Source organism: Staurois parvus, unplaced genomic scaffold, assembly GCF_062004578.1.
Source record: "Staurois parvus isolate SC_StPar_1 unplaced genomic scaffold, SC_StPar_1.0 ptg000243l, whole genome shotgun sequence".
Lineage (NCBI taxonomy): Eukaryota > Metazoa > Chordata > Amphibia > Anura > Ranidae > Staurois > Staurois parvus.
The window spans coordinates 3,563,237-3,584,288 of record NW_028318039.1 but is presented as its reverse complement, the minus strand read 5'-3'; the positions used below and the strand labels follow the sequence as shown (position 1 = coordinate 3,584,288).

The 21,052-nt window shown below is 40.4% G+C and overlaps 1 protein-coding gene across 18 annotated transcripts in view; it reads left to right on the top strand.

Annotated features, from left to right (window-relative positions):
- Nucleotides 1–21,052, top strand: part of MYCBP2 (MYC binding protein 2) — a 304,426-nt gene that overhangs the window by 240,562 nt on the left and 42,812 nt on the right. For 17 of the 18 annotated variants that reach the window (XM_089680411.1, XM_089680398.1, XM_089680410.1 and 14 more), the window contains 6 exons: nucleotides 8,738–10,384; nucleotides 11,459–11,628; nucleotides 12,680–12,924; nucleotides 16,792–16,959; nucleotides 17,165–17,322; nucleotides 17,758–17,957. In XM_089680411.1, coding sequence (XP_089536537.1) covers nucleotides 8,738–10,384; nucleotides 11,459–11,628; nucleotides 12,680–12,924; nucleotides 16,792–16,959; nucleotides 17,165–17,322; nucleotides 17,758–17,957 — 2,588 coding nt within the window. The remainder of the gene's footprint in view (nucleotides 1–8,737; nucleotides 10,385–11,458; nucleotides 11,629–12,679; nucleotides 12,925–16,791; nucleotides 16,960–17,164; nucleotides 17,323–17,757; nucleotides 17,958–21,052) is intronic. The other variant, XM_089680399.1, reaches the window with a different exon arrangement.

The window sequence follows — 21,052 nt, the reverse complement described above, 5'->3', positions numbered from 1 at the left end:
TTCCTGTGCACCTGTTGGTTCTCTGTTAGCTATTTTGTTGCCTCAGAGTGGGTGGGGATTTTTGGTTACACTGGGGGAGGGGGGAGGGGGGGGTGTTGCCAGTAAAGCTTTTGCTATTTTTTTTTTTTTTCTGATTCTGGATAGTGGGGAAGTGTTAGAACACCTGACAGTTTTTTTTTTTTTTTTTTTTTTTTTGGGGGGGGGGGGAAATTACCTCTGTTTAAGCCTTTTATTAGAGCGGTTTCCCCTCACTTCCCGTCCTGATGTTTTACCAGTCAGGAAGCGAGGACCTCTTCAACAGTAACACAGAGAAATAAAAAGGTTTGTTTTGTTTTTTCATAGGACAGGAAAAGGCCAGAACACAACCCCCTGTATTTTTTTTTTTTTTTCTGTCTCCAATGAGTTTTTTCCCTCAGATACTTTATAGTGAAATTACAGAAAGTTAACAGAAATCTCCTGTAAAAGAGCCCTAGATAGAAGTAAAAATCTTGACGGGTTCTAGTACATTGGAAGTCAATCTAAAACTAGAAAAATGTTTTGGTGATATTTACTGGGAATGAAAACTGGCAAAAATCCAAATTTTTGAGTGATCACCAGAACAGGAGTAGAAGGTATATCTTCATTTTGAGGACACTTGTTGTGACAACTGCCTGAAAGGATTTCTCTGGTGAAATTTCCTCTCACTTCCAGTTGTCTCTGATACAAGGAATAAGGGGAATCTCCCCAATGGGCAAAGATAAAAAACGGGTTAAAAATAAGTTTAAACAAACTGTTTTGTGACTGAACAATTTGTCTACAGTAGCAAGTTTATTATTTTTTTAAATTTCATCTAAAACGAACTTATGGTGGAAATATTTAAAGCAGAACTCCATGTAAATGTTCTATTTTCCATGCAGTGGGGCTGTGCCCGCACTGCATGGGAAAACTGCTAGTTTTGTCCAAGGGTTTAGGGAAGATCTATACTTGCCCTGTCTTCCAATCTTCTGGAAAACCCCGCTCCTCCATGTCCAGCGATGGACTGTTCCTGCCATCCTCATGCCCAGAGCCGATCTATAAGCGTAATAACGTCATGGACAGTCCATTCACAATTCCGCTAGTGTACAGATGGGCAGAAGCGTCAGGGATCGGTCTTACACTCTGGGTATCTGCAGATTCGGTAAGTATATCTTCACTGTCATCACCACTTGACCAAAGTGAGCAGTTAAACCATGCATGGTTCAAAAACATTTTTGTCCAGATTTCTAGCTCTTGGTTTGTTAACCACAAACAGGCAAATTGTATTTATATTTATTTAAAGATATGTTCTTGGCCAGTTGTTAAGCTAACCAAGCATTGAAAGCAGAAGGTAATTGGGGCGAGCTTTTACTTCCATGTTTCACTTATGGACTTGGTATATATGTTCATTTACAGAAAACCTATAACACTGTTGATATTTGCATTGGTGAAATTAAGGACCAGACATGATTTCATAAGGATTTATTTTTCTGGGGCCTAACTGAGACGTAGGCTCTTTGTTTATATTGGCATTTTGCCATTGTGGGACTTTTTGGTTGTCTTTTGGTTACTGCATGTTCTAGATCGCTCAGTTTTCTGTATGCTTGTGTCTCCACCATTGAAACCATTTTTCTTCTATTTAATTTTTTGGTGTCTGGAAAAAATCGACTCTGAATTGTGCTCTCAGCATAGTTCAGAAATATGAAATGATTGCTCTTAAAGTGCTTCTAAACTCAAAACTTCTTTCTATCTTAATGCATTCCCTGCATTAAGGTAAAAAAAAAGGACCCAACTACCTGTTCTACACACCCACTGCCCCGTCCCTAAACACTTGACACCTCTCACTGTTCCTGCACTGTCCCTGTTGCAGCACTGCTTCACACCTGTATATGCTGCTCATATGATATAAAATGTCCAGCCGAGTAGGGAGGAGTTACTGCTGGTTCCCAGTCTGCTGATCATGGACTTAAACCATAACGGATTAAAAACTTCACATTATGAGATGCCTAGAAAGGGCATAAAAGTATGTTTTCACTGGCCACATTCTGAGAAAACCAGTTATAAGCTTAGTCTGTTTCATTGCTTCTGAGTCACTAACTTGGAACAAGCATGCAACCAGGGAAAAGTAAAAATGATTTTTTCCAGGTCAGTCACTCAAGAAAACTGAAGTAAAAGCATTTTGCATGACAGATTGGCATTTTCAAAAAGAGAGGTCATTAGTAGAAGATGACATATCTACTTTGTGTACCCAAAATATATTTTTCAGTATGTTTGACAGCATGCCTCACTGTTTAATAAAAATAAGTGATTCTGTTGTAAGCTTTCTTACCAGGAGATCTTGTCAGTAACCGCACTCCTGTTGCCAACTGACTACGCAAAGCCACTGCCTTGCAGCTGCATTGTCAGCCTGCCATGCATTGTCCTTCAGTTCGTCATTGGTTCACATGGCTGGTGGACCTGATAGGCTGCCTGACTAAAGGAGCGCACACGGCAGGCTGACAATACTACTACAAATTGTGAGGCAGTAAATTTGCATTGCAGCTTACCGTGGGTAAGAAAAATAAAAAAAAAATATATATATATATATATATATATATATATACATACATATATCCTGGACCTCTCCGCGGCCTTCGACACAGTTGACCACCCCCTCCTCCTTAATAAACTACTCTCCCTTGGCATCAGAGACACCGCTCTCTCCTGGTTCTCCTCGTACCTATCCCGACGCTCCTTCAGTGTCACCTACAATGGTGCCACCTCCCCCTCACTCCCCCTCTCTGTTGGGGTCCCCCGGGGCTCTGTCCTTGGACCCCTTCTCTTCTCCATCTACACCTCCTCCCTTGGCAAACTCATACACTCCCACGGCTTCAACTACCATCTCTATGCTGATGACACTCAAATTTACCTCTCCACCCCTCACCTCACCTCCACTTTCTCCGCCCGCATCACTCACCTCCTAAACGACATCTCTGACTGGATGTCGCTCCATTTCCTCAAACTCAACCTCTCCAAAACCGAGCTTCTCGTTTTCCCTCCTGCCCGCGCCCCCCCCCCCCCCCCATCCTATCCATCACTACTAACATCACCACCATCAATCCCGCCCCGCAAGCCAAAGTCCTTGGAGTCATTCTGGACTCTAACCTCTCCTTCCAACCTCATGTCAAATCACTCACAAACACATGCAGACTCCACCTCCGCAATATCGCCAAAATACGCTCCTTCCTTACCCCAGACACCACTAAACTACTTGTGCACTCCCTGATTATCTCACGCCTTGACTACTGCAACTCCCTCCTCACCGGCCTACCCCAGTGCAGGCTCTCCCCGCTTCAGACCATCCTCAACTCAGCGGCTAGACTCATCCACCTCACCACCCGCTCCACCTCTGCCACCCCCCTCTGCCTCTCCCTCCACTGGCTCCCTATCGCCCAACGCATTAAATTCAAACTACTCACTCTGACCTACAAAGCCATTCACAACACTGCCCCTAACTACCTCACCAACCTGATTCCCAAGTACCACCCTACCCGTACCCTTCGCTCTTCGCAGGACCTCCTTCTATCTTGCTCCCTGGTCTCCTCCTCACACGCACGTCTGCAAGACTTCTCCAGGTCCTCCCCCATCCTCTGGAACTCACTACCCCAATCCATCAGACTGTCACCTTCCCTCCTCACCTTCAGGCGCTCCCTGAAAACCCACCTCTTCAGGGAAGCCTACCCCACCCTCACCTAACTGCTGCTCTCCTTCATTCCTCCTACCACTCCATCCCCCACAGCCACTTCCTCCTGTACCACTACCCCCTCCCTCCTAGACTGTAAGCTCGAAAGAGTAGGGCCCTCTAACCCCTCGTGTGCTGTTTGTAGTTGCTGTAATGTTTCATGTATTGTCCCCCCCTCTATTGTACAGCGCTGAGCAAACCCTTTGGCGCTATATAAACTCAATGTAATGTAATACATATATACACATACATATACATACATATACATACATATACATACATATATATATATATATATATATATATATATATATATATATATATATATACATATTTTGGTACTTTTTTTTTGTCAATCTGTTGCAAAATGTTGAGACATGAAGATAGATTTTGGGTTTACATATATATTAAAGGAAACCTGTCATTTAAAGAAGCGAGTAAGCCTCGTGGCATATGAGCAAAAATAAAAGGATTATTTTGTTTAGAGGTATATCCCGGTACAGACAGCTGTATTAGATATTCATGCTTTTCTAGCAGTCAAAGCAGCTGTATGTATTAGTTGCAGGCAACATGGAGAAAATGTGTCTGTCCTGAAAATTTGACCATGTGTAGTCAAAATTACTGTATTTATATTTAGTTTTAAATTACAATAATGAAGACTATGTACTAGTTTCCCATATGCTCTCATTTGCAAACTCTGGAAAATTGAACCTTTTTTTTTTTATACATTTCATGATTTTCATTGAAAATTGTAAGTAAACTCGTCAAACCTGGACAATGAAATTGGCATATGGTGAAGAAATGCATAATGCATGGTTGCTTACAATGAGAATGAAAGATGACGCATATGTAGATCCAGAGATAAGCAATTGAAGTTGAAAGCAAGTGTCAAACATGTTCCGTAAAAATCCAGTTTGACCTGCCTTGACTGTCTCCTGAGCATATTTATTGGTAATTAAGGCTTTCCATCACAAATGAGCAGTTGGAAGGCTCTGGAGGTAAAAAGACTAACCAAGTTTAGTTAATACAGAAATGGTTCAATGTGGTTCTAACTTCTTATATCTACATGTCTAAAATAATTTTGATGTGTATGTTTTACCCAGAGTATTTATTTAACCCAACACATGTAATCTGCACCATGACAAAGCTTACCTACCCCACTAATTAAGCATGCAGTTTATGTAAAAATGAACTCCAGGATAGGCTAAATAAATCGCCCACTAGTACACCCTCCCTACACAAAACACTAAACAGTTAAGAAAATTTTGAAAATCCTTATTTAGGAGAAAAGTCTAATTTTAATTTTCATGACCTCATCTCTCGAATTCAAAAGATAACAGCATCTGCTCTGCCATTCTCACTTCAGGATAAAAAAATCTACAGTTCCCATCAACCACAAGGAACTGTAGTGAATGCGAGTGGGTACACTAGGCCTGTACATGTTGAATGTGTCTGAGTCTTGGTCTGCCTACCACAGCAAGTGGGGCTGAATTACATCACTGCTTCCTGGAGAAGAACTACAGAAGTGATGTGCCAAGACCAATGGCTGGGGGAAAAGGAGGTGCAGCACCCACTGGTCGTACAAACAGGAAATCAAAGAGAATTAAAGTGATAGTAAAGGCCTTTTAATGATTTTTACTTACAGGTAAGCCTATACAAAGGTTACCTTTAGGTACAGTAAATATCTCCTAAACTTACACCGATATTACCAATGCATGCACACTGCGCTCTCAGTGGACGGACTGCCATCCATTGAGAGCCATGCTGCAGTTGTAACTCCCACGAGCATACATGGGAGTGACATAATTGCGGCTCAGCTAGTCAAGCGGTCACAGCCTGCAAATCCGGATAAAAGACCTGGTGAAGATGGAAGCCCTGTTTTCAGGTAAGCATTTCAGAATGTGATGCATACTAGCACATTTTTAACTTGCAGAGTGAATTTTTGTTTTTTTGTTTTATATTTTACAACTGCTTTAACGGTTTGATTTGAAAATAAATAGGATATTTCAGAACTGCTGAGCGAACAAAAAAAATGGGTTACATATTCAGTGACTGGAGGTCAGCAGCAAGGACATGTAAAGGTTTTTGCCTGGAGTTCTGCTTTAAAGTACCTCCCCTTCTTCTTTTTTTTTTTTTTTTTTTTTGTGCTTTATTTTATCAGCAGTCATGTGACTGCTTTGTCATTTCTCCTGCCTTGTTCCAGGTGCTGTGAGTTGGTCCTGAGATTGATTCTCAGCACCCACGTGTCACATCTCAAGTCTGCTTAGGCATGTGGGAGACTGTTGGTGTTCTTGGGCTATACTTTCAAATAGTTTGGACCAAGCTAGTCTAAACAAACTATTACTTTCACAAACAGATGTACCCCCCCGTACAGCATGGGGACGGGGACTTCTTTTCCCACTGCCGGAGCAAGATTGAGTCAGTCTGAGTGCTGCTCATCCACAGAAAGTTTTGTATTTTCTGAATGAGTACAAGGCTTCCTCCAGTTGGCTGAGATGGAGACCATGGTATCATCCGTCCACTCCAGCTAATCAGAAGAAGCATTGTATTCGTTCACACAATACAAAGCTTTCAGTGGATGGCTGAACATTGCTCAGTCCAATTCAGTTTTGTTCAAGGAGTGTGATGGGCAAATCCTGTACTGCTGCTGGAACACCGCAAATGGCTCCCGCTGCTCTCAGCTAAGCCTGAGAGGAACTTCTGCAGAAGTGCACTACGCTGGGCCTAGATCAGACTCAGGTGAGTATTTATGGGGGCTGCAGGGAGAGTTTCATTTAAAACATTTTTTTTTCCTTTACAACCACTTTAAAGCACTTCTTTGAGTCTTTTTTGAGATTTGTTTCAAGAGGAACAGAAGCACTGCTGGTGACCAACCTTGTGCCCTCTGCCCTCCCCCTTTTTTTTTTTTTTCTGTTTTTTTTTTTTTTTTTGGCACAGTTTCTCTTAAAGTAATTGGCCCTGCAAAAGTATGCAGATATGGATTTAAACAGTAACTCCACTTTTGTTGTGGGGTGATCTATGTACATTGCAAGGATTTTTAACTAACTTTGTTGCATAGTCCTACCTGGTTCTGCTCTGAAGGAATAGCTTTGTTAGATCATGTCTTTATCTTTAATAATTAGCTGTGTTCCAGGGAGGAGATTGGCAGGGTCTGCGTTCTTTAGAAGTGATTAACCCTTTAGGAGCATCTCACCAAAACAGAAATTATTGCTGCAGACGATGCCTGAAATCTGACTTTTCTTACTGCAGACTTCTGGGAAAATCAGTGTGCCAATCACGCAAGCAGGAATTTTACATTTCTGTGGGCTGTCCGCACGCCAACGGTGTACAGAAAACATCCGGGTTGCTATATTGCATTGAATTTTAGCAAAAATTACAGCACTGAAGATAGAAAAGAGAATTTTAATACCCTTAAATCACAGTATGGCTTTTTTTCACAGTTGAATATGCTATTTTTTTATTTACAATATTTATTTATTTTCTCCACAAACGTGGAGTTACCCTTTACTACTTTAGTGATCTGTATACTTGTTCTGGGTAGGTGACTTGGAAGGTACTGATGACAGAGGTTCAGCATAACAGCCAAGCAGTTGGCATTTTTAGGAGGTCAACAAGGGTCGCTTTCTCTCCCCATCTACTCTCCTATTTTTCTGTTGACAGGTTTTCATAGTAGGGTTGTAAAGTATGTGCATGCAAGCAGACAGCTTCCTTGCTGTCCTTTCTTTTTCATAGAGGAAATGATTGTAATTTTATTATAGTATTTTGCCTACAGTGGCTGCTTATATAGTGCATATAAGATGTGCTACATGCCATTTCAGTTTCGGTTTAGCTATAGAAATGGTTGTATATATGCTTTGAATATTATGTGCTGTGGTATAAAATATAAGATTTTTCTTAGTGTATGTTTAACCTGCTAATTGATCGTAAAATGCTTTTTATTTTCAGCTCTGTGCATGATTTTATGCGCAGAATATTAGATCTGTTTTGAGTTGGAAGATGAATGCAAATTTCTTAGCTTTTTTAATAAATCTATGAAAACTGAGCAAGGCTACAACTTTATATTTTGCTGTTCTGTTCCTCAATGGTTTTGCCATATGACCTAAACGTTGTCTGGAGGCACGCACAGTCACCGGGCTTTCTGCATGCAAAGAAGGCACCCTAATTGCATCCCTTTTAGCTCTGCATACTTTTTGGACTAACCCAAAAGACCATGATCAGAAGTGACCATGCATAACTAAGGGGATGCAAGGATGCCGTATTTCATTTTGCACCAGAACACCTTGTCACCTCAGTGCGTTTCTTTTATGCATGCTTCTTGTCACTGCACTAAAAGCATGCGCTATGCAGAATTCATAATTTTAGGGCAGATACCACTTAAGACATTGAATCAACTAGGCATGAAGAGAGCAATGTAAGGTCTTGTTTGTTTTGTTTGTGCCTTTAAACCACAAAGGTGGACATCTGTTCAGGCATTTGAAGCCTTAAAGCATATCCAAAAACAAAAATGTAATATGCTGGATTTTACCAGTCCTTAGATGTGCTGGCAGCATTTGTTAGCACATTTCAGACTAGTAACATTTTCATCAAGTGTAGAAAATGCCTGTTGAACATGCCAAAAACGAAGGGAACTCGTCACTTTCAGTGAGCTGAAAAGAAAACACAAATATTATGATAGATCTACCAGTCCTATAAAATTTAACATGTAATGGAGATAAACAAAGGCAGACATGTTTGAAGTATAGTCTGCGTGACAGCCATGGCTCCCTCCATAGACACAGAGAAATAAGTGTTAACGTGAAGGAACAGGTAATGTATTTGCAGAATTGCTAGGTGAAAATAAAGGGGGGCGAAGCCTGAGAAACCAAAAAGCCATTACATCTAGGGACTGGTAAGCTGCAATATAATACATTTTTGGTACCTTTTTAATCACTAAACACTGTTGTGTTACAGAATGTGAAGATACTTTCTACATACCGTTTTAGAATTAAGCCTTGTGATGCATTTTTGTGTTCTGTTATACAGATGAAAAAGTACATTTTCCTGCTTCTGCTAAGCCAACTCCTACAACAAGCAAATCAGACTTGCCTTCAAAGCAGAAAGTTGAAAGCAAGTCATCCAAGCCAGACGGAAGAGCAAGTCGCTCTAATGCTGATCAGAAGAAACCACGAAATAATGAGGGGCTCACAGCTAGTGAGTCTCTTCTCCTTAAGTCAGATGCTGCAAAACTCAGATCAGATTCTCACAGCCGATCTTTATCTCCAAACCACAACACTCTACAAATTCTGAAGTCTGATGGAAAATCATGTGGCCTGAGATCTGAATCTCCTGGTCCTGGTTCACGATCCACATCACCAAAGCCAAAAACGGTGCCTGCTGGAAAGACTGTGTCCAGTGCAGGTGCTTCCCGCTCTGCATCTCCACAGGAGAAAAGCCTACCTCAAAAAGCTGCTGGTCCTGCAAAGACCAAACTTGAACCACCACGGGAAAGATCCAAGTCAGATTCCTATACTCTGGATCCTGATACACTACGCAAAAAGAAGGTACCATTCACGGAACCATTAAGAGGGCGATCCACTTCACCTAAACCGAAAATGACAGTGAGGGATGGCAAACCTGCTGGTGGTAGTGAAAACAGAGCTCCATCTCCACATGTTGTCCAAGAAAATCTACACAGTGAGGTAGTTGAAGTCTGTTCTTCAAGTACATTAAAGACCAACAGCATTACTGACAGCACATGTGAGGACAATACTGAGGTAAAAAGTGTTGATGATGGTGCATGTAAAGTTCATTTTAGCATTGGAAAAGCACCACTAAAGGAAGAGCAAGACACACGGTCATCTCCCAAAGTCAGCCGTAAAAGCACAGGCAGGCATGTTCGGCCCAAAAAAGAAAAAACAAACTTTCTCTTTAAAGATGGTTCAAGATCTGCTGAACCAGCAAAGGAAGCGATGTCCCCATCTGTAGCTGAATGTTCAAGAGCTGTGTTTGCAGCTTTTCTTTGGCATGAAGGTATTGTTCATGATGCTATGGCATGTTCTTCTTTTTTAAAATTTAATCCAGACCTGTCCAAAGAGCATGCACCCATTAGAAGCAGTCTTAACAGTCAACAACCTACAGAAGAAAAAGAAGTCAAATTAAAGAACAGACACTCAATAGAAATATCATCTGCTCTCAACATGTTTCATATATCACCACATGGGCCTGACATATCAAAAATGGTCAGTATTAACAAGAACAAGGTTTTGTCAATGCTTACTGAACGGACGCTTCATGAGAAGTGTGAGGATAGCAAGCATGAGAGTTCCCCATTTGAGGTGTCAAATCACCACTCTACCAAATCCAGAGCCCCACTTCCCTTAACACTTCAACACCTTGTAGCCTTTTGGGAGGATATTTCACTGGCCACTATAAAGGCAGCTTCCCAGAATATGATTTTCCCCAGCCCTGGTTCTTGTGCTGTGTTAAAGAAAAAAGAAGGTGAGAAGGACAGCAAAAAAGCTAAGAAGGAGAAAAAGAAGAAGGAAAAGGCAGAGTCACGGCCACGTGGTAACCTCTTTGGTGAAATGGCTCAGCTAGCCGTAGGAGGACCGGAGAAAGACACAATTTGCGAACTGTGTGGCGAATCACACCCTTATCCAGTGACCTATCACATGCGGCAAGCTCACCCAGGTATATTTACCAATTTTTAAGTTTGAGATCACTATAGTTGACTACACAGGGGTCTGTTGTACAGTTATTTGTAATGTAACAGAATTAGATTTATTGGTAATGAACACTTTTTAAAATTCTAATTACTGTTTGAATATTATGGCTACTCCTTTGTGCCTTTTTGTTGGCATGTAACTGAGCATGCCTGTGCTTAATACTAAATCAGATACGCAATATGTTTGCTATCCTCTGATATTCTATGTATCTATGTAGTCTGCCGCTAGCTTTACTGAATAAGATCTAAATTCTTTCACATAAACTGGCAGTCCATAAGGATTAAAGTATAACTGAAGGCATTTTTTCTTAGTGTTGGATAGAGTGAAGAGGGGTTAGAATACCTGTCAGTAAACAGGCAAAAAGGGAGGGTGAATCTCCCTAATAAGGTCTAAGATAGCAATACAAACTATTATCGAAAGTGAAAGAAAATGCCAAATTTTGGGTTGATACCTGAAGGGGAGTTTTTCCAACTGGGACACTAGTTCTGGTGATACCCTGGAATTCCCTCACTTTTGGGTGTTTCCTCATACGAATTATGGCTATGGGGCAGGACATAAAGGGAAATCTCCCCTATGGGACACAGATGGCAAAAAAACTGATGGGGGTTATAACTGTGCCTTACTATCCACAATTTAAAATGATTTGCCTTTTAGTTCTACAATAATTTTATTAATTTATCTGAAAGTGCAAGTTAGTTATGCAGCTGTTAAACCTAACACTAGCTTGTGTAATTTTTTATTATTATACAGGATTTATATAGCACCAACAGTTTGCTCAGCGCTTTACAATATAACGGGAGACAATACAGCAGTGGTACAGTTCAATACAAGATGCTTAGGAGGGCCCTGCTTCTGGGAGCTTACAATCTAATAGGGAGGGGCAGGTGGAAAAAGAGGTAATAACTGTGGATGATGAGCTGATGGGAGAAATAGAAGATTTGGTTATTTAATATTTTACATTTCATTTATGCACATGCATCTAAAGTCCTAAAAATATTAAAACCAACAAATGTTTATCAACTAACCTGTTTCTTTAAAGGCTGTGGAAGATATGCTGGTGGTCAAGGCTATAACAGCATAGGACACTTCTGTGGTGGATGGGCTGGGAACTGTGGTGATGGAGGAGTAGGTGGAAGCACTTGGTACTTAGTCTGTGACCGCTGCAGAGAGAAATATCTTCGAGAAAAACAAGCAGCGGTAAGGGAAAAGGTAATAGCCTTTGTTCAGCACTGGCTAGTCATGTATTTTTTTTCCAAGGGTTTTACTACAGAAGCATAGTTGTCTTAAAGTCTTCAAAATAATCTTGTAGTCTAACTATAATTTTAACTGGAAAAAAAATTTAAATATTGAATATGAAGGTACAGACAGATTAGAAATGCCTTACCCCCTCTATTCTTGAATTCATTCTGCCAGTGCTGGTCATTTGACACAAATGCAAAAAGAATTTGCTGAGAGTGAGATCTGACACTTCCCTGAGTCCCTTTAGTTGAGTTCATGTGACCAGTGATCTGGTATTTGATTGAAATGGCATCGGTAGTTTTAGGATTATGGTTGGAAGGTATGTCTTTCACCGGTCTGTACCTTTTTATGATCATGATACACTCTACTCACTTCATGGTCCTGTGACTTTATAATGGGCCTTGGCCTCCTGTTGGGTTTCACAGTAATTTTGTTTAACAGGATGGAGTTGGTGGCCCCTTGTCTATTTGTAGAACTGGGGTACTCCTTTTTAATCCTTACTGATGAACCTTCTGACATGAATGGCCTACTGAGAACTATGCTACTGGAGAAAAACTCAGTCCTACCACATCAGAGTACGGATACTTCTGGGTTATTCATAAAATGAGCCTATAAATCTGCTCAAATTCATTATGACGTCTAGACAATTCATATAATTGCTTTCTTGCATTTGGAGACCACAAGCATTTTTTTATGGGAAGATGAGCAATGGCAGCCTACATATTTTCCTCTGCACTGGTTTCTTTTAATCTTCGATGTCTTCACAACACTTTATTGCTGAAGATGCTTATAACATGGGTAGTCTTTGGCAGTAGATGACCTAGTCAAACTCCATGCATTGAAAAAACAAGCAGCTGCTGCAGCTGGTGTCTCCACTTCTGCTAACACAACTTAATTATAGTGCAAGAAAGACAAAATAGAATAAATTGGAGGGGGCACAAAGGTACCCTATTTTAATTAGTACTCAAATATTTTGTTACTGAAGTTTTTTTTTTTTTTTGGCACCTGTCTGTTTTAATAGGTAAAGCAATCCAGGAGGAAGCCAGTACAGGTGAAAACACCACGTGCTTTGCCTACCATGGAAGCTCATCAAGTGATCAAAGCCAATGCCCTCTTCCTGTTGTCATTGAGCAGTGCAGCTGAACCAAGCATTCTCTGTTATCACCCTCCCAAACCATTCCCATCCCATCTACCCAGTGTGAAAGAAGGCATCTCTGAAGATCTGCCTCCCAAGATGCAATGTCTCTACCTGCAGACTTTAGCAAGGTAAATTCATTTTTTTTTCCATTATTGCAATGAGTTCTTGGGCTGCATTCACACTTGAGCATTTTTGTAGCTTGAAGCTCAAACTTAAAAATTAAATTGTTCTCTATGGTGCCTGTTCATACCTGATCGAACAAACAGGCACCATAGAGAACAATTTTTTTTTCTTTTTTTTTTTCTTTAAGTATGAGCTTTTTTTAGAGCTTCAAGCTGCAAAACGCTCAAATGTGAGTGCAGCCTTTAATATTAAAAAAAAAAAAAAAAAAAAAAAACTTTTAATGCCTTTTTGTGTTTTTTTTTTTCGCCTGCATGTGAGCACTTTAAATGGGCAGCACAGTGGCTAAATGGTTAGCATTTTTTGCCTGGCAGTACGAAGGTCATTGGTTCAAATCCCAATCATGGCACCACCTGCCTGGAGTTTGCATGTTCTCTCTGTGCCTGTGTGGGTTTTCTCCCACACTCCAAAAGACATGCTGGTAGGTTATTTGGATCCTGTCTAAATTGGCCCTAGTATGTGTATATATGAATGTAAGTTAGGGACCTTAGATTGTACGCTCCTTGAGGGTTAGGGACTGATGTGAATGTACAATATATGTATGTAAAGCGCTGTGTAATCTGATGGCACTATAGAAGTACCTGTAATAAAACAATGAACCCTAAATGACTAACATAAGGTTCGTTTAAACACGTATCGTAAACAGTTGACATTTGTTTTCACTTTTTTTTGTTGCATCTCGGTGCTGCTAATCTCCTGCAGCCACTTTCTGTCTTCATGAATGCACTCCAGCGACGGCTGCCTAACGTTCCTCAGGGCAGGATTCCTGATGGCAACAACAGTGGACTTATGTCTGCGTAATGTGTGTTTAAACAACCACATGTAGTCGTCAGTGAAAACTGAGCGCAAATTGGGAGACAATACCAAACATCTTCATCTTTTTAAGTGCCTGAACAAAGAAACAAGTTATTTTAACAATTTGCCTACCTGGCCAATTCTGACATTTCTCTTCTACATGTAAAAATCATCTTTTTTTTTTTTTTTTTTGCTAGAAAATTACTTAGAACCCCCACACATTTATTTATATGTCTATCTCTATCCAAAAGTTTTGGGAGACCTACCTTTACATGCACGTGGACTTTAATGGCATCCCAGTCTTGTCCGTAGGGTTCAGTATTGAGTTGGCCAACCTTTTGCAGCTATAACAGCTTCAACTCTCCTGGGAAGGCTGTCCACAAGGTTTAGGAGTGCTGATGTTGGATGAGAAGGCCTGGCTCGCAGTCTCCGCTGTAATTCATCCCAAAGGTGTTCTCTTGGGTTGAGGTCAGGACTCTGCGCAGGCCACTCAAGTTCCTCCACCCTAAGCTCGCTCATACATGTCTTTAAGGACCTTGCTTTGCACACTGGTGTACAGTCATGTTGGAACAGGAAGGGGCCATCCCCAAACTGTTCCCTCAAAGTTGGGAGCTTGAAATTGTCCAAGATGTCTTGGCATGCTGACACCTTAAGAATTCCCTTCTCTAGAATTAAGGAGTCAAGTCCAACCCCTGAAAGATAACCCCACACCATAATCCCCCCTCCACCAGACTTTACACTTGGCACAATGCAGTCAGACAAGTATCATTCTCCTGGCAACCACCAAACCCAGCCATGTTCATCAGATTTCCAGACAGAAGCGTGATTCGTCACTCTAGAAAACACGTCACTCTAGAAAACACGTCACTCTAGAAAACACGTCTCTAGAGTCCAATGGCGGCGTGCTTTACACCACTGCATCCGATGCTTTGCATTGCACTTGGTGATGTAAGGCTTGAATTCAGCTTTTCGGCAATGGAAACCCATTCCATGAAGCTCTCTACGCACTGTTGTGCTAATATGAAGACCACACGAAGCTTGTCTTTAGCTCATGAACATCATCCCTTGTGACAGCATGGGCTAGGGACAGGTCCTCTTTATGGAGAGATTTGTGGTCTTAGACCCAAGATCTCTCCTTTGGTCTCCAACCAGTAGCTGGTAACCATAAACAAAATCTGTTTCATCTGCTGCTCCTTCAGAAGCCAGTAACCGTAAACAAACGAGCAGAAACTGACAAAAACCTTGTTGCTTCTGGTTTCTGAATTCACACAGTGGGAAAACCATCCATTCCCTCCCACTGTGTCTGGGGGAGCCAGTGCTGCCTGTGGCATCTTTACTGGGCTCCTTGATCAGACGACAGAGCCTGGTAAAGGCATCAGCAACAGGGGGTAGTGGGTCCCCCTTCTGCCACCTGTAAAAATAATCTACCAGCTGCATAGCCGCTCAGATTACTTTTACAAAACTGAATTGCTGGCCCAAAAAAAAAAAGAATATACCAGGATTATGGTTGTAGCCTCAACCATGATCCTGGTGTAACTGCTTCAATACCAAACCGTTTATTCACATATGATGGTGTTGAAGTGGTTAATGAAAGATTAGGGTCTAAAAAAAAATTGATAACCTTGGAATTACACAAACATGTTAAGGTTTATCTCTGGGCAAAGCAAGAACACCCTCCACAGGTGCCTACGTCACTGCCTGCAAAATACTTTACTAAATACTGTTAACATTTTGGCCTTTAAAGCTTGTATGTGATTTTTAATGATTGGAGTTATATACTTTAGAAACCTGACAGGGTCTCATTAAATGTTTTATTCCAGCAGGTCCCTGTAATATGACAACATATAACCTACCTCTATTCTGTTTAATGGAATCTTCATATACTCTTTTCAGCATTTGCATTCAGCGCTTCAGATAGTTTTGGATTTCTGTGACCCCTGCTGCTTGATGCTTCCTTTCTCTACTTAACTGCAGGACTTTGTAGTTGGGTAGGAGATCGGAGGAAAGAAAGTGTTTAATGCCAAAGAGGCTTTCCAATGTAGTGATATACTGGTAGAGAGGCAAGAGAAATGGGCCACTGAAGAGTTGAATATTTGCTGTGTCCTGCTAGATTAAACCATTTTGAGACCTGACAAAGTATTTTTTTTTTTTTTTTTTTTTTTTTTTACTGCCTCCCGCCCGCCATATAAGGAAATGATGGGCGCAAGGTGGTTCTGTCGTTCTGGAAGGACGTCCTATGACGTCCTCCCACTCTAACCGCGTGTGGCTGCGGTGATCAGTGATGTGTCCTGGGACACAGCAGATCACCGATCAGCAGAAAGAGCCGATGACTTCGGCTCTGTCATGTGATTAGCTGTGTCCAGTCACAGCTGATTGCATGTAAATAAGGAAATGCCGGCATTTCTCTCCTCACGAGCTGTCACGAGAGGAGAGCCGGTAATCGGCATTCCTCAGAGGGGACATCTACACTGATCATCAAGGCACTGATGAGCAGTGTAGCCCCATCAGTGCCACCTGTCAGTGTCCATCAATGCCATCTGTCAGTGCCCATCTGAGCTGCCGTTCAGTGCCATATATCAGTGTTAGTCCGTGGCATATGAATACTGCCTGTCAATGCGCATCAGTGCCACCTACCAGTGCCTCCTCATCTGTGCCCATCAGTGCAGCCTCATTAGTGCACATTCGTGAAGAAGAAAAATTACTCATTTACAAAATTTGATAACAGAAACTAAGAACATTTTTTATTTTTTTTTGAATTTTTCAGTTTTTTGGCTTATCGAAAAATAAAAAACCCAGTGGTGATTAAATACCACCAAAAGAAAGCTCTATCTGTCTTAAAAAAAAAAAATTATAAAGTGGTTAATGTAGTCAAATTGCATGTTTTTAGTACATTGTACAGAATGTCTGGTCCAGGCTATGCAAACTTTGTAAAGTGATTCCCCCCCAACTTTTTACAATAAGCCATGCACATATGTAATGACAAGAGTTGAGATTTATGTCTGCACTTTTATATCACACAGACATCATCACGAAAATTTTGCAGGCTACCAGGATGATAATCTGTTCCAGGATGAAATGAGATATCTTCGCTCTACATCCGTGCCAGCTCCTTACATATCAGTCACTCCTGACGCTTGTCCGAATGTATTTGAAGAACCAGAGAACAACATGAAATCTATGCCACCTAGGTAAGTTTGAAGCATGTACGTCGTTGCAAATGTTCTAAATGTTTAATGGGTTGTATAGTCAAAGGTTTAATAAATCCTGCTTTTATTAATGGCTAAATAGATCCTTTTTTAAATATTTTTCCTTGTTTTCTAGTTTATTGGTATTCTTTTTTTATAGATATCTGGAATACCTTATTACATTATGTAATGTTTTCTTAACTTGCAGTTTGGAAACAAGTCCTATAACAGATACTGATTCTGCTAAACGCACAGTCTTCCAAAGATCTTATTCAGTTGTTGCCTCAGAATATGACAAGCAGCATTCCATTCTTCAGCCACGAGTCAAAGCTATTCCCAGAAGGAGAGTCAACAGTGGAGATGCTGGTATATTTAATGCTTTCCAGTTTTTCTTAGAGGAGGGTGTCAATCCGTTAATAGTTTTGAAACACATTTAATGCAATCTCTCCTTACAAGTAGCTTTTGTTGTAGGTTTGTTTTTTTCAGATTTAATATGAAAGAACAAATTTGATTTTAATAGGTGGCCCTGGCTTGCCCACTCATTTTTGTTATCCAATGAGATTGCCGTTGCTTTGCCAAGATCACCCTTATATAGCGAGGCTGCCCTCTATCACAGTCCTCTTCCAGTGGTAGCTTGCTACCTACCTTTTTTTTTTTTTTTTTTTTTTTTTTTTCTCCCTCAATGTTTGCCCCCCCCCCCCCCCCTCCACACCCCAAAAAAAAAAAAATTGATATTCACAAATGTTACTACTCTTCTGAATGTGGTTTTTTTTTTTTTTTTTATTTTTTTTTTTTATACAGAAGTTGGGTCCTCCTTACTGAGACACCCATCACCAGAGCTGTCTCGCTTGATCTCTGCTCATAGCTCACTGTCTAAAGGAGAGAGAAATTTTCAGTGGCCAGTTTTAGCCTTTGTTATCCAACACCATGATCTTGAAGGCCTTGAAATTGCCATGAAACAGGCTCTTAGGAAATCCGCTTGCAGGGTCTTTGCTATGGAGGTAATTAACTAAATTCATCTTTGTTGATGTAAAGCAATATTTTATTAGCTTGGCTTCTAGATGCTTTTGTAATGATGATTGTAGACCTGGTACATGTAATCTAACCTAAGCTCCTTGGGACAGATTTCATTCTTCAGAAAGGCTTGTGTTTAGAGATTAGCTAGAAGTTTTTTGTATGGAGTGTTAGTTAAATTTCATAGTTACTAAGTAAGGGTTAGATTTCCTTAATGCATTTTACATATAAAATAAACACAAATGCATTGCTTTTATATTTTTGCATATTTTAAAGGGGATAGTACCATATATGATTTCAGTGAACAGATATTTTGACTTATTGCACCATTTACCCTAAACTTATTTTTGTCTCTTACATTTTTAGAAACTTGCTCTTTCATGTGTTTTATTATTCTAAATTCTGAGTTTTGTAGAGTATCCACTAGAGGAAGCTTTCAGTGCCTTGGTGTAGTTAGCAGTTATTGAGGCAGGATAATAGCCACATGGGGAGTGCATTGTTTGTTTTTATTGGGTCAGGCTACGCAGACTTTCTTTGTAAGAAGAAGCAGTAAAACACCATTATTTGCACAGAAAAAAGCAAATGCATGTAATAAGCAAAGGTGGCTGCTGTCACAAACGCATGCAATTGCAAATTATATATCAAAAAGGTTTTAAACCTTAACGCAAGCTGAAAATATTCTCATAAAGCTGATCTGTTTAATGTGTATCTAAATAAATTTTATAATTATGCAAAAGAAGATATGAAGAAGGAATTAATCTCTTAGACGTTTATTATTGATGTGCAATTTATATCGGCCAGCGCCCGGGACATGTAGTTCCAGGTGCATGGGTGTGGTTTTTTTTTTGTTTTTGTTTTTTTAACATTTATCCCTGCAGGGCTTGTCAGGTGGAAGCATACAGTTGGCTGAGCTTCCATCTGATTGCTTCCACACACTGCACAGTGCAATCTCATCTTTTACATTTTAACAAAACATTGGGTAATTTATTGCCTTCTTGTTAGTTTATTTTTAAATTTAACTTTAGTGTGTGTTTTACTGAAATTGTGCGTTTCCCAGATACTTTGCAATAGTATCATGTGACATCAAAAAAATAAACTACCCCTGTTTTTTTTCTCTAGGGTGTCTCTAATGTTTTCTTGGGGTTGTAATCTTAAGGCCCAAAGTGATTTATTTTTTTTTTTTAAACGTGTGCAATAAACAGAGGGCTCTGGCAGCGAAAGGGATAAAGGATAAGTTCACCTTTTGGGTATATGTTACGTTTCACCCGTTTTTAGGGTGGAACATGTAACACGTTCCCGCTCCTGCAGCAGCTTGGCTATCCGAGCCTTTGTATGACAGAAATAAGGAGAGAAGTTCTTTGTACTAGCTATCACTTTTTGAAAGGAGCACAACTCTGCAGGCCTCAACCCATCATCCATTCACAGAGTTTTGTGAATTAATCAACTACAAGGACCTACATCCTTTGCGACTGTTGGCTTGTAGTCCTCAATGAACTGCCACAGCGCTGTTTAGAGCTCTGGTAGTTCAGTTCATTAATTATTCCGGTCAGTGTGAAACTGCCTGCTCGTAAGGTGTATGATGAACGGGCAGACAGATTACACTGACTGCAGGACTCCTGCATTGAATCTGTATCTGTTGTTTGCTGGTGCAATGCTTTCCAGGCTCCTTTAAAAAAATAAAATAAAATAAAAAAAAAAAAAAAAAATTTTTAACTGCAAAAAAAGTTTTTGTTTTTTTAAGTGAACTTATCCTTTAACGGAGCTGCTGACTCCAGAGCTTGATTTGGCTGCTCAGCATGCACTTGTACTGAGCACCCAAGTACTTCAATATGCGAGGGTAACCTGAAGGAATAAAGTTTGTTTTTTTGTTTCTTTTCTTTTATTGGGGCCAGCGCTTCATGTACTCGCTCAGCAGATGCACTTCTGCAGAGTGTTAAGAGAGCCCAACACTTCCCTTTCCTGACGACTCAGTCGGTGTCTATCACACTGCAAGGACTCTCCCCTCTCTGCTAGTCCCCGGGTACAGTGCTTGAGACACAGGGAGGGAAGGAGGAGATAAACAACGCAATGCTAAAAACTATAAAGGTTTAAGTCACCATAAAACCCCTTTTTGTTTTATAAAAGCCCCAGACATTCCTAAAAGCACAGAAGATTTAAATACAGCTTTGGTTAATTTTTTTTTTTTTTTTTTTTTTTTTTTGTCGGGACAAGTAGATTGTCACGAGGGACAAGCAGATTGGGACTCTGATTTTAGTCCCTTGGACAAGTATTTTTTTCAAAAATTTCCACACCCCTGCAACAAAAGATTCTATCCTTCATAACATTATAGACAAATGCTCTGGTCTTCTCTCCGAAACTGTTAAGTTGTGATCACTGAGGGTAAAGCTGAGCTCCAGGCAAAAAAAACAAAACAAAAAAACAAAACAATTCCTACAACGGATTAAGTGCCTTTTTTAAAAGCACTATTGTGAGTACCTGAATTTGACCTGGTATTAGCCTTGAAATCTACTGTTCAACAGAGTTCAGAATGGTAGAGAGCTGATACAAGCAGCCAATCAGTTATGCTGCAGTGTTTTTATGTGCTAAGGAGCATGCTTATAGGAGGAGAGCAGAGTGACCAGGAGAAAAGCTCATCAGTCTGCAGCTTATCCATCACTGTCCAGTCACAAGCTGGAGGCAGGGACTAGACCGTGTTATTGCTTAACAATAGAAGAGAAATCAAGTCTCTAGGTTGGCTTTGCTGTGGAGCTTGAGCTGTGTAATTCCTGGGAATGACGCAGCAGAAATACAAATCCTTTTGTCAGGTAAAACGGCTCTCCTTTATTTATTATGTCTGCCTTTTTTGCTGGTTGCATGGAGTTCAGCATTAATTTGCTAGTTAGGTGGTTTGGGAAAAAAAGCATAAACGTTGTCAAAAAGAATGGTTGACAGGTGAAGCAGTGTCATACCTACTCAATCATACTAGAATCAAACTTTACAGTATCCTGTATACTTGTAGAAGTGACTTAAAAACACATGTATATTTACCAACATCTATGAAGAAAAGCATACAGCTATTAAACACTTATATGATGTCTGTACA